The sequence below is a fragment of the Hypanus sabinus genome, chromosome 1 (assembly GCF_030144855.1).
Source record: "Hypanus sabinus isolate sHypSab1 chromosome 1, sHypSab1.hap1, whole genome shotgun sequence".
In the NCBI taxonomy this organism is placed as follows: Eukaryota; Metazoa; Chordata; class Chondrichthyes; order Myliobatiformes; family Dasyatidae; genus Hypanus; species Hypanus sabinus.
Window position 1 is genome coordinate 129,253,351 of NC_082706.1, and position 16,835 is coordinate 129,270,185.

The 16,835-nt window shown below is 42.1% G+C and overlaps 1 protein-coding gene across 2 annotated transcripts in view; it reads left to right on the forward strand.

The window, feature by feature from the left end:
• rab31 (RAB31, member RAS oncogene family) overlaps nucleotides 1-16,835 on the forward strand; it is a 109,695-nt gene that overhangs the window by 24,706 nt on the left and 68,154 nt on the right. For both annotated transcript variants that reach the window (XR_009513386.1, XM_059976304.1), the window contains exons 2-3: nucleotides 287-366; nucleotides 457-538. Coding sequence is in view for 1 of the 2 variants with exons in the window: in XM_059976304.1 (XP_059832287.1) it covers nucleotides 287-366; nucleotides 457-538 (162 nt within the window). In the remaining variant the exon portion in view is untranslated. The remainder of the gene's footprint in view (nucleotides 1-286; nucleotides 367-456; nucleotides 539-16,835) is intronic.

The following is a 16,835-nucleotide window of genomic DNA, read 5'->3' on the forward strand; positions in this document are numbered from 1 at the left end:
TATGCGGTATTTTTTCATTAACATCTGCTTGTTATAAATGTAAAGTCACTTCTTGGAACTCTGTGGTGCACAGAGTCTTGCTCATCACATGGGACCTACCCAGTACCTTGAGGAATTTTCCAATTGTGACCTTCATGTTCGTGCTAAAAAAAAAATTAAGATTTCAGAGGTTATTTGGATTTTGGAATTTTGGATAAGGGATATTCAACCTGTATATCTTTTTGAATTTTTTTTGAATATTGCTCTGATCTCATCACTGAATTTCTGTCTGTTCACATCATTTTAGGATACAGGGGTTGGGAAGTCGAGTATAGTGTGTCGATTCGTCCAAGACACCTTCGATGTTAATACTCTGCCTACAATTGGGTGAGTATAGATGAATTTATGGAGTTTATCACATTCCTGGACTTGAGATCCTATATTATGTTGAACTGACTTCTTGTTTGATCTTTACAGTGCATCCTTCATGACTAAGACTGTGAGCTGTGGAAACGAGCTCCATAAGTTTTTGATTTGGGATACAGCTGGACAAGAGCGGGTATGTAATTGTAGATATTTTCTGCTTGTGGTTGGAAAAAACAATATATGAAGTCTTATTTTTCACTGTGGCCCAAGGAAACCTGGCTATGGATTAGTAGGTGAGGCTTTAGGATTGTAAGAATAGTTGATGCAATAACATCAACATTTATTTCAGATGAAGGCTTAAACTTCATATTTGTATATGCCTTTGAGCTAATGTGAAAGCTTTAATTTCACTGCAAGGTATTCTTTTTGGTGCTGGTCTCTTACCCTGGCAAAAGTTGTAAATGAATGGCTCTATTCTTTTCCATCAACACTGAAGGATCAACATTATGTGGCTTTGTTCATGGTGAGTGGATTCCCTTGGCGAGGAATGTAGAACTCACAATCAAGCTTAGATTTTTGGTCACTGATTTAATTTCTGAAATAAATTTTACAGTGGGAGTGATGACTTTTTTTGGAAGAGTGCCTTGTTCTAATTGGTCTCACAGTTTGGGAGACACTCTACTTGTGTTGCTTGCCCTTAAACAGTTGCAAAGTCTTCCAGATAGCTGAACTTTGTTTACCCACTTTGCAGTCAGGTTGGTTTGATGGTAGTCTTGTTTGCATTTCTAGTGGTGCATAACTGTTGATGTAATCATGAATCAGATCAGTTAAGTATACATTTATCTTGGCACGTTCCTAGTTGCATAGAGAAGCTGAGCTTTTTCAACACATTCCAGAGCAATTAAGAGGCTTTAAAATCTTTTTGCCTGCTGGGTTGGCGTGTCCTACTGCTGCCACACAGTTCCAATCAGCAGGCCTGATCCTGAACTCTGGTACTGTCTGTGTGGAGCTTGCGTGTTCTCGCTGTGACAAATGGCTTTCCCCTAGTGGTGGGATGTGGGTTGTATCCACTTTCTTCCCTAAGATGTGCTGGTAGATAATTGGCTGGTGTTTAAATTAATTTTTTGTGTAAGTGAGTGACAGACATATTAGAAGAGAATTAACAGGCATTTAAATTTTTTTTACAAAAAAGGTGGGAGTGAATTAAGAGGGCAAATGGGACGATAGGATTACTCATTTGGGAACCAGCAAGGACCCGATTGGCTGACTAGTCTCCTTCTCATGTACGATGCAGGGGAAGCTGGTAGACAGTTAGTGCATGGCAAGGTCCAAGAAATAGGATCCTAGAAAGTACAAGATTAAGTGATGTTTTGTAGAGGGATATGTGTTGACTGAGTGGCTATTGAAGTCACCCTTGGCACATTTTCAACTGAAATATCTGGCAATTTTTATGAAGACCGATAAGGGACAGGATAACAAAAAGTGAATAAGAAGCATTATCATAGAATGGTTATAGCTGGAGACTATTCAGCCCATTCTGCCTGCATTAGCACTCTGTCAAAGCAGTTCCACCCATTCTTCCTCTCTGACTTCCGAGGCATGAAATTGTATTTATATAATTCCCTTTGAAGGTCACAAGAGAACCTGCCTCCACCACATCTGCAGGCAGCACATTCCGGAATTCAGCTACGTACAGCATAAAATCTTTTTCCTCATTTCACTCTTAATTCCTTTTTCCTTGCATCTTCTCCCATTTCTCAGCATTAAACTTAATTTTTTTGTGTTCCTACGTGTTCGAACAGCCTCTTTATGTCTGGTTGCAAGTTATCACTGTCCTCTCTTCACAATTCATACCACTAATAAGTTTTCTGTTGCCTGCAAATTTAGAAGTTGTGGCTTGCTTTCCCATCTAGTCATTAAAAGAGATTGAAGCCATCAATGGCCCCAAAACTGACCTTGGGCAAGTGCCTCTATCTACTTGTCTTCAATCCAAGAAAGAACAATTCTCCACAACTTTGTCATGTCTGATTATTTAACCAACTTTGTGTCCATGCTAACAGTTCTTTGCTATGCTCTGTGGTTCAACCTTGTCTGTAATGTGGCACCTTTTCAAAAGCCCCTTAGGAGTCTATGTACATCACTTTAGATTTGTCCTTAACAAATCTATGATGGTTTTTGCCTTAAGCAATTCACTTTACTCCACACTGCAATTAATCCTGTCCTGGGGAATATTTCTGTCACTGAAGTTAAACTGATTGGCCTATAGTTACTAGACTTTTCCTTATAACTTCTTTTGGACTTTATCCCTCAGAGTTTAGGAAAGAAGTCATAGGAATAAAAGCAGGGACTGGCTACTTGGCTCCTTAAACGTGCACTGCCATTTAATATGATTATGGTTATTCAACCCTTGGACTTAACTCTTCAGTGATGGTCCTCAGTTCCTCAAAAATACCTACAATGGCATCTAGATTCCATATCCCTTTAGGGATAGAATATTCCAGAAATTCATTACCCTCCACAAGAAGAAATTCTTAATGCACCCCATCAGTGGAAGCATCTTAACATCTACATTGCCATGCCCCTTTAGGGTCTTGTATTAATTCTGTCCTACATTAAGATCATCCCTCATCTCCTTAACCTCAGAGAATGTTTGTTAGTTGTTCACTTGTGATAGGACAACCCTCCAATTCCAGAAGTTAGCTAACTGAATCTCCTTTGGATTGTTTCAAGCACCAGTGTATTCTTTCTTAAAATAGAGACCAACATTGTACACGATGCTCCGGATGTGACTTTATTACTACCTATACAATTATAACAATACTTAGCTATTTCTGAACACCAATCCCTGTCAAAGACCACCATTGCCAGCTGCCCCTTTCTGTACACGACCTCACACTGCCTCACATTTGCCAAGATTTGCCCACCCATTTAAGCCATGTATTTATTGCAGAGTCCCAAGTATTCTCATTGCGGCTTGCCTCCAGTGTAATCATGTCATCAGCAAAATTGAATACTTTATAGTCTGCCCTTTTTTCTAGGTAATGAGAACAAAGATGTGGTTTGTCTTGTCCTTGTTTTCCATTCCAGCAGCCTCCACATTTAATAGATAATTTCCATGGACATCAAAGGGATTCCATCAATAGTCATACCTTCTCCACCCCTTTCAGGATTCCAACAAGACCTTTCCCGCTATAGTTCCTTGTTCTCCCTTCTACTCTCATCGACCACTCCCATTCATATGGTGCTTTTCCATGTTACAAGGGAAAAGCAACACCTGCCCATTCTTAACATCCAGGATCCAAGCAGTCTTCCCAGAGGAAGCTGTGATTCACTTGCATTTATTCTCAGTTTAGTGTATCGTATTTGCTGCTCATGGTGTGTTCTTCTCTGCAATGGAGAAACCAATTGCAGGTTGAGTGACCTGCAGAGCACCTTCATTCAGGCTGAGATGTTAATTCTGATCTGTGATGCAAGGTCTGAAATGGAAACATGGTCTTTTTCTCTGCCTCCACGGATCCTGACCCGCTGAGTTCCTCCAGCGGTTTGTTTCTTGCTAGGCTTCCCACTGCTGTCACTTAAATTCTGTCCCACTCCCACCATGATCACATTATTGGATCTTCTGTTGTTCCAATTCCACTCTTAGACTGGGTACATTTAAACTCTTGGGACGTGAAGTTATTAAACATATTAAGTAAGCCCCTTTTCACAGATGTGGCTGTACCTTGGTTTTAAGTTTTTATGTTTCAATTTGTCTCTGTATCCATCAGCAAAATTCTGTAATAATTATTACCTTGACAACTTTGGTCTGCATCCTATCACAGACAGTCCCTCTACTCTCTCCATTCTTTCACTCCTCTGAGACTTAACACATGCATACCTTCTTGCTTATAGTTCTGGTTACAGTCTTTGAACTAAAACTTTGAATTTCTTTCTCTTCTCCCACCACCCCTGTTTTTAAATCAGGAATGCATGTGAGTGCAGCTGCTAAGAGATGAATTCAGTATTGATAACTGTAAATGTATTGAATTGTTACTTTGCTCAGTATTGATCAGAGAGGTTTATCACGTAGGGATTACAGGATAAAAGTGATACAAAAATTTGTGGCAGCAGTACACTACAAGATGTATGAAATTACCATAAGGTGCAACGGAAATAAATAAGTAATGCAAATGAGGAATAGTGATGTAATTTTGGTGCTTCATTCAGAAATCTGATGGTGGAAGGGAAGAAGCTGTCCTGAAATGTTGAGTGTGAGGCTTCAGGCTCCTGGGCCTCCTCCCTGATGGTACTATTGAAAAGAGGGCATGCTCTACGTGGTGAGGGTAGTTAATGATGCCGCCGCCTTGAAGCACGCCCTTTTGAATATGTCCTTGATGGTGGGGTGGCTTGTGTCCTTCCCTTGATGGATTGGTTGAGTCTACAACCCTCTGCAGCCTCTTTTGATCCTGTGCATGGAGCCTCCATACCAGGCGGTGAAGCAACCAGACAGAATATGCTGCATATTTCAGTAGAACTTTGCTAGTCTTTGGTGATGACACAAATCTCCTCAGACTCCAAATGAACTATAGCTGCTGGCATGCCTTCTTAGTGATTCAAGACCAGAGAGTATAAAATCACTAGCTCTAAATTAACACCTCCCCCATTGGTTTATGATTTTGTCTAAGATCTTGCAACATTTGACACAATATTTCAATGGCTGCTTTGTGAGCTATTGCAGACACTGTTTACAATCTTTTAGAATTTTCTCCTTGCTGTTCCTGATCAATGTTGTATGTTGGAATCTCCACATTTATTAATTTCAAAGGGAGTTTAAAAGTTGAATGTGCACTTTTCTACCCATCGGAAGTGTAGAAGCAACATCTGATTATGATGGAGCAATCACGTTTGTCTGTGAACTTTTGGCAGAAATTGCTAATAAGGAAAGTTTCTCCTGTTCCACCTGAAGCATCCAAAAATGACCATTGTAATCGGCCTGCACCAGAGTCTCCAAGGCATTTCTTTGGTATCGTCCCAAGCTGTTACTTTCTAATCCCTTCTATCTACACAATGTCCATATCCCTCCATTCTGTGCAATCTATGAACCTCTTAAATGTCTCTGTTGTATTTGCCCCCACTGCCACTCCAGTAAGGCAGTCCGGGCATATATTAATCTAACTTGTTTAAGCCATGGCTGGTCTCCTACAGAAATTTGGTACACAAATTTTCAGTTCTTCTTTGTGGTTAAGGTAGAAAAAAAGTACTTGCACCAGGATGACCAAATATCTAATACTCAGATTTCAATGGGTAAAATAAGACTGAGTTCTTTTTGGTCTGTGGAGTGCTTCCTGTTGACGTTTTAGTAAAACAAAGTGTAGTTCACATCCTTGCCCTAAACCTATCTTGCATACAATTTTTTTAAATTTCTAGGTTATTACTGAGCCTTGCATGGGACTCTTACTGTAAATCAATGACTGTCTGTGCTATCCCATTCTTGTTTTGGCAAGGCAACGGGTATACAGTAATTCTGAATGGAAATACAGGCAGTCCCCGGGTTCCGTTCCTATGTCCGTCCTTAAGTCGGATTTGTACATAAGTCGGAACAAGTACATCCGGTATTATTTAGCATCAGTTAGTGAAATGTTTGTCTTAGTATATAATATATATTTTGCCTTTCTATGCATATAAAACACTTAAGAAACATACGTATTCCAATAATTAAACCACTGCTTTGCTTAGTAATAATTATAGCTTTCATTGGGGCAGGGGTTTTCACATGCTCTATTATTCTCACTTTATCCTTTAAAATTGTTCCGATAGTTGACCGACTGTAGCCTAATGCTTTTCCAGTTACCGATAGCGTTTCACCTCTTTCCAAACGCTTTATTATTTCCACTTTATTTGCAATTGCGATCGCTCCCCACCAATGGAACAGAAACACGGTGGGCGGCTGGTCCTGACCTCCGCTGGCTCCTGAGGTCCACTGGGTCCTAAGGACCACCGCACTGAGACAGGTTAAATGGGACAAATGGGGGCTGTGCTGGGTTTGGGTTTTTGATCCTCCACAATATTTTGTGTGGGAATTTCAACTGGAGGTGGCAGTGTTTTGTTTACGAGGTCGAGTTGTGAGCTCGACATCAACCCGGCACGGATGGTACGGGAGTCACTACATTGACATCAACCTGGCACAGGAGCGGTCTGTCACTGGATCGAACTCGGGAAGCTCCGTCCGACTTAAAATGGCGGATGGCGTTCTTCTTCCTCAGTTCATAAGTACTAGTTGTCAGTAAGTCAGACATTCGTAACTCGGGGACTACCTGTAAACAAAACTCTATTTCTAAACCGCCAACTCTAAAGAAAATCTCAGCAATGTCTCTGAAAAACAGTGCTGAGAAAAATTATAATGAAATATCTTTTAAGAGCCCTCTATTGAGGGTTTAGAAAAACTGAGAGTGTGGTTCACACACTTAGGCCAAACCTAACTTGCATCTCTAAGTTGTTTTGTTCCAGACATTCTGTTTATTATGTAACTTTGGTGTATTGTAATCTGAGTCACAATCAAAGACAGACTACAGGGTTTATTGTGACTTTGTTTTCCTCCATTTAACATCAGAGTTGTCTTTGCGGGTAGCTCCTAAGTAAAACATTGAATGAGCTGGCCTTAAACTGCTGACATGCATTCCTGTTTGTCTGTTGCCAGTTTTGCAAAATTTTGATTTTTTTTTCCCCTTGCAATGTCTGTAAGCAGGGTTTAGTTTTCATGATGTAATTTCTGGCAAAAGCTTTTTAATTTCTTTGCCAATTTTGTTAAAACTTAGTATCACTTAATGAGATGAAATGAAACACTTCCATTAACATAATGGTTTTCAAAACTTTTGGAATGTTCCAAAGTTCTTCACAACCAAAAAGCTGAAGGGAAATGCAGAAAACACCACTGTAATGTTGCACGCAGTAAGATCCTGCAAGCATCATATGAGGTTGGAGCAGAATTAGGCCCTTTGGCTTATCGTTTGCTCTGCCTTTCGATCACATCTGATTTTTTATTCCTCTCAACTCCATTCTCCCCCTTTCTGGTATGCTTTGATGGCCTTGCTAATCAAAACTGATTAATCTTCACTTTAAAGATGTTGACAGCCATCTGTGGCAGTGAATTGCACAGAATCACCACCCTCTGGCTAAATAAATTCCTCCTCATCTCTTTTCTAGAGGGATGTCCTCGTACTCTGAAGCTGTGCCCTCTGGGCCTAGACTCTCTCACTACTGGAAGCATCCTCTCCACACCCTTTCAATATTTGACAGGTTTCAATTAAGTCTCTCTCTCATTCTTCTAAACTGTAGCAAGTACAAGTCCACAGCAATCAAACATTCCTCGTAACCCTTTCACTACTGGAATCATTCTCATGAACCTCCTCTAGACCCTCTCCAATGCCAACACATCCTTTCTTAGAAAAAGGGCCAAAAACAGCTCTCAGTACTCCAAGTATGGTCTGACTAATGCCTTACAGAGCCTCAGAATGCAAAATTTAAAATCTCTTAAATTGTTTTGTTAGTATGCTAGTTGTTATCGGGCTGATTAAAGATTAAACATTAGCTTTATTTTTCCACATGTACATTGAAACAAGGAAACGTATAGTGAAATACATTGTTTGTGTCAAATCAAATCTGCGAGGATCTGTGCTGGGCAGCCCGCAAGTGTCGCTACGCTTCTGGCACCAAAGTGGCATGTCTGCAACTGACTATTCCTAACACATACAGCTTTGGAACGTAGGAGGAAACCTGCGCACCCTGAAGAAACCCACACGGTCACGGGGAGAATGTGCAAACTCCCTACAGATCGCAGTAGAAATGGAACCCCAATCTTGCAGCTGCTGCTGTAACAGTGTTAGGCTAACCACTATGCATACATCTATCTGATAGTAACTAGGAAATTCATCTTGGGGATTGAGGAATAAACACCAGAATATAGAGGTTAATTCCACTGCTGGCCCTGAGTGACAGTTGTATTTTACATCTAGCATTGTACAGCCTCTGTGTGCCAACCTTTTAACCTGCTCTAAAATCTATCTAAACCTTCCCTCATACATAGTCCTCCATTTTTCTATCATCCATGTCATAGAACATAGAAATCTACAGCACATTACAGGCCCTTTGGCCCACAATGTTGTGCCGACCATGTAACCTACTCTAGAATTTCCCTAATGCATAGCCCTCTATTTTTCTAAGCTCAGTGTACCTATCTAAAAGGCTCTTAAAAGATCCTATTGTATTCACCACCGGCAGTGCATTCCACGCTTCCACCACTCTCTGTGTGAAAAACATACCCTTTCCATCCCGTCGGTACCTATGTCCAAGCACCTTAAAACTGTGCCCCCTCATGTTAGCCATTTCAGCTCTGGGAAAAAGCCTCTATCTATGCGATCAATGCCTCTCATCATCTTGTACACCTGTGCCAGGTCACCTCTCATCCTCCAATGCTCCAAGGAGAAAAGGCCAAGTTCACTCAACCTATTCTCATAAGATATGCCTTCCAATCCAGGCAACATCCTTGTAAATCTCCTCTGCACTCTCTCTATATTATTCACATATATAGTATTCCTGTAGTAAGATGACTAGAACTGAACACAGTACTTCAAGTGAGGTCTGACCAAGGTCTTATATTGCTAAATTATTACACAATACATCATTCCAATCCATATTCCTATATTCATCCTTCTCCCCCCCTTTCAGAATCCAAAAGCACACATTATTTCTCTCTGTGCAGCAAATTGGCTGTGCAACTTTTGTATCTGCTTCACACACTTCGATTGATCTCCAAACGTGCCTAATGTGTCTGCCTCTTAATGGCATTCCTACCAGCACCCACCACTCTGAGAGAAAAAAAGAACTAACATTATTGTACCTCTGACATCCCCCTATTCTTTCTTCCAATCAAGTTAAATTATACTCCCTCATGTTAGCCATTTACACCCTGGGGAAAAGGGTCTCTGGCTGCCCACTCAATCAACTCCTCTTATTATCTTGTACATCTATATCAAGTCACATCTCTTCCTCTTTCGCTCTACAGAGTAAAGCCATAGTTTGCTCGACCTTTCATCGTTAGACATGCTCTCTAATCCAGGCAGCATCCTGGCAAGTCTCTGCACACTCTAAAGCTTCCACATCCTTCCTATAATGAGGCGACCAGAACTGAATACAATGTTCCAAGTGTGATCTAACCAGAACTGCAACATTATCTTGTGGCTCTTGAACTCAATCTCCTAACTCCAAACACCATATGCCTTTTTAACCACCTGCCAGCTCGCATAGCAGCTTGAAGGGATCCCACTGTTCCTCCATACTGCTCAGTATCATGCCATTAACTTTGTATTCTGCCTTTCAACCTTTCATAGTTTTTGTGAATTGTAATCTACCTGCCACTTCTTAGCCCAGTTCTACATCCTATCAATGTCCCCTCATAACCTACAACAACCTTCTATGGTATCTACATATAATTTCTGGAGTGAGATTGGAACCCATAAGCTTTATTGAAGACACCTTGTGTACTTAAAATCAAAGTAAAATGCCAGTTTCTTTAATTAATTATAACCATGGTGAAGATTTAATAATGGGAAATGTTTCACTAAGTTTGGTCTATTTCAATCTTTTGTCTGGTAAACTACGGTATAAACGTATCTGTTTGGGGGTTCAAACCTTTGACTTCGTGGTCCATTGCAGTACAAAGTGCCGAGCTTTCTGAAGTGCGCACAGACTTTCAATGAACACTCTGATTTGACTAAATGGTCGCTCTGCAGTTTGGAGCATTTCGCTGCAGTACAAGGGGGCGTTGTACAGCTGAAGGTGCTTAACCGAAGTTCCTGTCCTTGATAAAGCAAAGTCCTCTACTGTAACATTTACCCCACATTTTCTGTTTTTGTTTTGGATTTTCAGTAACTATAATTCTTTTGGTTTTCATTTCCAGTTGATGATTGATTCATCATGGGGACGTGGCCAGCATTTTGGAGCAGATCCTGCTTTGTAACAGTGCAAAAAAAATTGTGGGAACTCTACGCCAGACATTTGCGTTTAAAATCCAAAATGCTTCTACATAGGTTTTTGCCAATTTCAAGCCAATCTGAGTAAAAGTAGTACTAACTTAAAGGAAGACTGATCACAAACTGTTTTGGATTCTGATCTGTGAATCCACATTACCACCAATAAGCCTGTTAATAAAACTCAAGCAGGACAAACCAGCAAAAAGAAGCAGAGCCAAAGTTGCATTGTACTGGAAAAAAAAAGGGATGTAAATGCCTGACATTTTGAAGGGCACACAATTTAAATTTTTGGTCTACCTGTCAAAATAATTCAAAAGCTTTAGCATTTGAAAAATGTTAACTGTTTTCAGATTCTTCTTGGAGGGGTGTGTGCTGAAAGTTAAATTTAGCCACTTTATGGGGTGGGGCATCGAGGTTATAAACTGTCTCGTCTTTAATGTCCTCAAGTGTAAAGCTGATGTTATATTGCCCAGTGATTCATTTCAACAACAGAAACTTTGTCCTTTTTAGTGGGAGGATAATGCAGGACCTTTACAGGGCACCGTGTACATCTGAACATGGAGTTTGCAGTTTCGAAATGAGGTTCTCCCCAGAGAAAAGTATCTTTGTGCCAAGTCATTGCTCCTATTAATCTCTCCATGATGTGCATTGATGGAGGAAGTTGGGACTTCCTGTAAGCAGACACTGTCTAGCAGCACTTACACCAACATATTAAAACATTCACTTCTGTATTCCATAAAAGTATAAAATCATTAAGCATCAAGCATTTTATGGGCAGAACTATACCTAGAGAATATAAAAGTCATTTTCCAGTTAATGCCATTAAATCCCAGTTCATACCAGCATCATTAAATTAAAAACTGATGCAATGAGGTTGCAGAAAAGTTTACCTGCTGTGAGTGATGGGTTTGGAAGCTACATCTTGGGTTGGGAGGCATTAAATGTGTAAAATTTAAACCTGACTTGGATGAAAATGAGTTTGAGTGTGTTGGTAAACCTGCAGATGGTACAAAGAATGGTGGCATTGTGGATTGTGTAGAGGATTGCCAAAGGATACAGCAGGATATTAATCAGTTGCAGATATAAGTAGAGAAACGGCAGAAGGAGTTTAATCTGGCCAAGTGTGATGCATTGCACTTTGGAAAAGATCACAATTAATGGCAGGATGATTAACAGCATTGCTGTGCAGAAAGAATTTGGTGTACAACTCCACAATTCCATGAAAGTGGCTGCAAAAGTTGATAGGGTGGTATAGAAGGTGTATAGCTTACTTGCCTTTATTAGTAAAGGCATTAAGTTCAAGAGTCATGAATTTATGGAGCAGCTTTATGAAACAAAATTCTGGCTAGGTCACCATCTGGAATATTACGTTCAGTTCTGTTTGCCTCGTTATAGGAAGGATATGGAGAGTTTGGAGAGCATGCAAAGAGCATTCAACTTGGATTAGAAGACAGGTGCTACAAGGAGAGTTAGACAAGCCCGGGTTCTCTCTAGGGCAGTGGAGTACTAAAGAAAGACTTGATAGAAGGTGGAGGGGGATAGGCCAAAGGAGATGTGAGGTTTTTTTTTACACAGTACTGGTACCTGGAATGGGCTACTGGGGTGGTACTGGAGACAGGTATGAAAGAGGCACGTCAGTATACAGAGAGTGGAGATGAATGGACCATGTGCAAGCAGAAGAGATTGGTTAAAATAGGCATCAGTAGCTTAATTAGCTTGGCACAGCATGATGGGCTGAAGGGCCTGTTCCTTTGCTGTCCTGTTCTGTGTTCTGTTGTGCTGGTAGTGTTGATGCTATGGATGCTGGATGAGAAGCTGCAGACTAATCTGAGTGTGCAGGCTTCCTGAAGGAAACACAACTCCTTCCCCAGCACAGTATGGGAGCCACTCGATGAGAGTGGGAGTAACGGGAATGTGGAATATTAACTGAAAGTGCAGTGGGTTTGTCTGAGTTTCCTTGACCTCACCACTGAAAGCAAGACAGGGAACAATGACATCCTGCAGGATCTGGGGTGCTTGTCAACAACACTTCACCCTTATAGCGTTGTCCTTCAGTGACTTCATAAAATATTTTCTTTGTGGAATTTGTGCTGAGAATTATTTGGAAAGTATTGGTGATGAATTTCTGACTACTAGTTGTAAATTTAGTAGGTTACTTGCCAAATTTTGCTGAATATGTTATGTTCACTTTGCAGCCAAATGTATGAAGTGCAGACTGTTTATTCCCTTCCTTAGATGTTGCCAGGCCAGCTGAGATATATCATAAGGCGTAGGAGCCGAGTAGGGCCAGTCGAGTCTGCTCTGCCATTGTATTGTGGCTGATTTGTTAACCCTCACTACCCTCTTCTCCTGCCTTCTTCCCATAACCTTTGACATCCTTACTAATCAAGAATCTATCACTGCTTTAAACATACCCAATGGTTTGGCCTCCACAGCCATCTATGGCAATAAATTCCACAGATTCACCAATTTCTGACTAAAGAAATTCCTCTCATCTCTGTCCTAAATGGTTGCCCCCTGTATTTTGAGGCAATTTCCTCAAGTCCTAGACTCCCCTGCTATAGGAAACATCCTTTCTAGCATTTCTAACAGGTTAGTATCCTGATCAGTTCCTCCAGCATTTATAGAATCTCTTGTGTCTATAAAGTTCAGTCTGTACCAGTGTATTTTGCGATGAGAAGAGTGGCATGGCAACACACAAAAAATGAGGGATCTCAGCAGGACAGGCAGTGTCTATGGAAAAGAGTAAAAAGTTGATATTTTTGGCCGAGGTGGGTTGAGGGGAGGAAGGAGTACAAGGTGATAGGTGAAACTGGGGAAGAGGGTGAAGTAAAGAACTGGAAAGATGATTGGTGAAAGAGATAAAGGGCTGGAGAAGGGAATCTGATAGGAGAGGATAGAAGAAGGGGAAGGAAGGAGGAGGACCAGAAGGTGGTGATGGGTTTAGTTTATGCCATCAGGTTGGAGGCTACCCAGTCGGAATACAAGGTGTTACTCCTCCAACCTAAGTGTGGCCTCATTGTGGCAGTAGAGGAGGCCATGGACTGACATGTTGGAATGGGATTGGGAAGTAGAATTGAAATGGGTGGCTACTGGGAAATCCCACTTTTCCAAGGACCCTAGACACCTTCAAACTATTTACTGCTCAACCTCTAACTCCGACTCCAGCCTGGAACTTGACCAACAGCACCTCTAGGTGGAGACTTTACCCTCTCCTCCCCTCTTTTCAGACACTATCAACTCTCTTCCCCTCTCTAGTCCCAGCTCTCACCCATGCCATCTTCATAATTTCCTCTGACCTACTCCTCTCTGAGGCAGAATGTTCTGTTCTCAGTAAGGGCCTTACCTTTATCCCACTCAGTGAGTTCCGTGCCCACCATGGCGCTGAGCTCTTCTTCTATTGCCTCTGACTACGAGCCTACTTCTTTAGCAAGGACTCTTCAGCTTGCATTGATCACCCCTTCTCCTGTCTTCAATCCTCCTACCCTTCCAGGACACCCTGCTGTGGTCTTCTGCTCACTCTTGATCTTTTTATTGCCAACGAGACATCAACAGTCTTAACTTTAACAGTTCTTTCTCCGGTTCTAACCTCACTCTTTTGAATGTGCTGCTCTCACTCTCTCAGCACCATCCTAACCTCACCATCAAGCCCATAGAATATGGGGGTGCTATAGTAGTCTGGTGTACTGACTTCTACCTTGCTGAGGCCAGGCGGCAACCCTCAGATACCTTCTCTCACTTGTTCCTCAAATAGGACCCCTCTAAAGAGCAACAGGCCATTGTCTCCCACACCATCATCAACAGTATTAACTCTGGGGATCTCACATCCACAGCCACCAACCTCATAGTTCCCTTACCCTGCATCTCACCTTTTTACCTCTGCAGATCCACAAACCTGCCTGTCCAGGTGGACCCAGTATTTCTGCTTGTTCCTGCCCCACCAAACATACCTCACCTCTGTTTTATCCCCCCACTGGTTCACTCCCTCTTACCTACACCTGTGACACTTCCCACACTCTTGATCTTTTCAATGACCTTAATGTTCCCTGACTTCAATTGTCTCACTTTCACTATGGATGTCCAGTCCCTATACACCTCCATTCCCCCATCAGGAGGACCTTGTAGTTTTCTGCTTCCTTCTGGACACCAGACCCAACCAGTTCCTCACCACCACCACTCTCCTCTGCCTGGTGGAACTAGTCCTCATCCCCAATAATTTCTCCTTCAGCTCCTCCCACTGCCTTCAAACAAGCGGTGTAGCCATGGGCACACACATGGGTCCTAGCTCTGCCTGCTTTTGTTGGAGTAATCCGTGTTCCAAGTCTACACTGGTATCGCTTCCCAACTCTTCCTGCGCCTCATCGACAACTGCATTGGGGCTGCTTCCTGCACCCATGCTGAGCTCATCGACTTCATCAACTTTGCCTCCAACTTCCACCCTGCTCTCAAATTTACTTGATTCATTTCTGACACCTTACTCACTTTCTGGATCTCTTTGTCTCCATCTCTGCAGATGGTCTATCTACTGATATATTTTATAAACCTATTGGTTCTCACAGCTGCCTGGACTATACCTCTTCCTGCCCTATCACTGGTAAAAATGCAATCCCCTTCTCTCAGTTCCTCCGTCTCCGCCACATCTGCTCTTAGGATGAGGCTTTTCATTTCAGAACTGTTGTAATGGCTTCCTCCTTCAAAGAAAGGGGCTTCCCTTCCTCCACCATCAACACTTCCCTAGCTTGCATCTCTCCATGTTATGCACGTCTGTTTTCACCACTTTCTCCCGCTGCCACATCAGGAGTAGGGTTCCACTAGCCTCTGCATCCAGCACTTAATTCTCCATAATTTCCACCATCTCCAATGGGATCCCACCATCAAGCACATCTTTCCCTCCCCCTGCCCCCCCCCCAACATTCTGCTTTCTATAAGGATCACTCCCTACATGACTCCCTTGTTCACACATGCCTCCACTGATAATCCACCCAGTAATTATCCTTGCAAGCAGAACAAATGCCACATCTTCTCCCAAACTTCCTCCCTCACGACTATTCAGGGTCCCAAACAGTCTTTTCACCTGTGAGCCTGTTGGGGTAATCTACTGCATCCGGTGCTCTCAGTGTGGCTTCCATTATATCATGGTGACTCGGCGTAGATTGGGGAACTAATTTGCCAAGCACCTACGCTCCATCTGCCAGAAAAATCGGGATCTCTCAGTAGCCACCCATTCAATTCTACTTTCGACTTCTTATTCCCATTCCAACATGTCAGTCCTTGGTCTTCTCTACAGTCACAATGAGGCCACACTCAGGTTGGAGGAGTAACACCTTGTATTCTGTCTAGGTAGCCTCCAACCTGATGGCATGAACATTGATTTCTAGAACTTCTGATAATTGTCCCCTTCACCATTACCCTCATTTCCACTTCCCTCTCACCTGCCCATCTCCTACCTCCCTTCTCTAGCCCTTTATCTCTTTCACCAATCAACTTCCCATCTCTTTACTTCACCCCTTCCCAATCTCCCGGTTTCACCAATCACCCACCACCTTGTACTTCTTACTCCCTTCCCCCCCACCTCCTTAATCTGATTTATCCTCTTGCTTTGCAGTCCTGATGAAGGGTCTCGGCCAGAAATGTCAACTGTTTACTCTTTCCATAGGTGCTGCCTGGTCTGCTGAGTTCTTCCAGCAATTTTATGTGTGTTGCTTTGTATTTCCAGCATCTGCAGATTTTTCATGTTTTATCATTCCAAGGCCTTGGGCTACCATTGTTAAAATGACTTGCTGTTGGAGGAGGAAACTGCTTGGATGCAGATTCAAGGAGACTTGAAAGATGTGGCAGAGTTGTATCCAAGAAGCTTATCCAAGGCATAATTATACTCAGTGAAAACTTCTCCTAATGCCGCACTGCAACAGCTTGAAATAGAATTGGCACTGGAAAATTTTGACAATCCCCACAGAAGATAAGTGATTATGCAGAAGATGAGCTTCCTTGGCATGTCTGAACACAACAAGGCAAGGGAGCTCATCAGGGCATCACACCTTATTAGGTGTATGTTGGCAACTCTTTGGAGCAACCTTCTTTCCACTCTGCACCATGTGGCTATGCCTTATCACAGAATGAGCAAAAGGTTATTCAGCACATCAGCTCAGTGCAAAACCAGTCCAGTTAGCCCTACTCCCTTGCCCAGTCTCTTCAGTTGGTTTCCTTTCAGATACTTAGCCACATGCCCGATGAAAGGTATGATTTACTCTGTTTCACCAAAATCTCTGTGGACCCAAAGAACTTCTCGTGCAGCGTTTCTTTTTGCCAATGTTTTCATTCTAATTCCGTCCTTCCAAATTCTCTTGAAAGGTATCAGTTTGTATTTTTAAAAGAAGTCTATTATATTTATCAGATCCTTTTCTCTGTTCCAAGTTTCTTCAGTCTATCTAAAAGTCTGATGTACCTAATCTCTGGAATATTTCACGATCTCTCCCATTACCT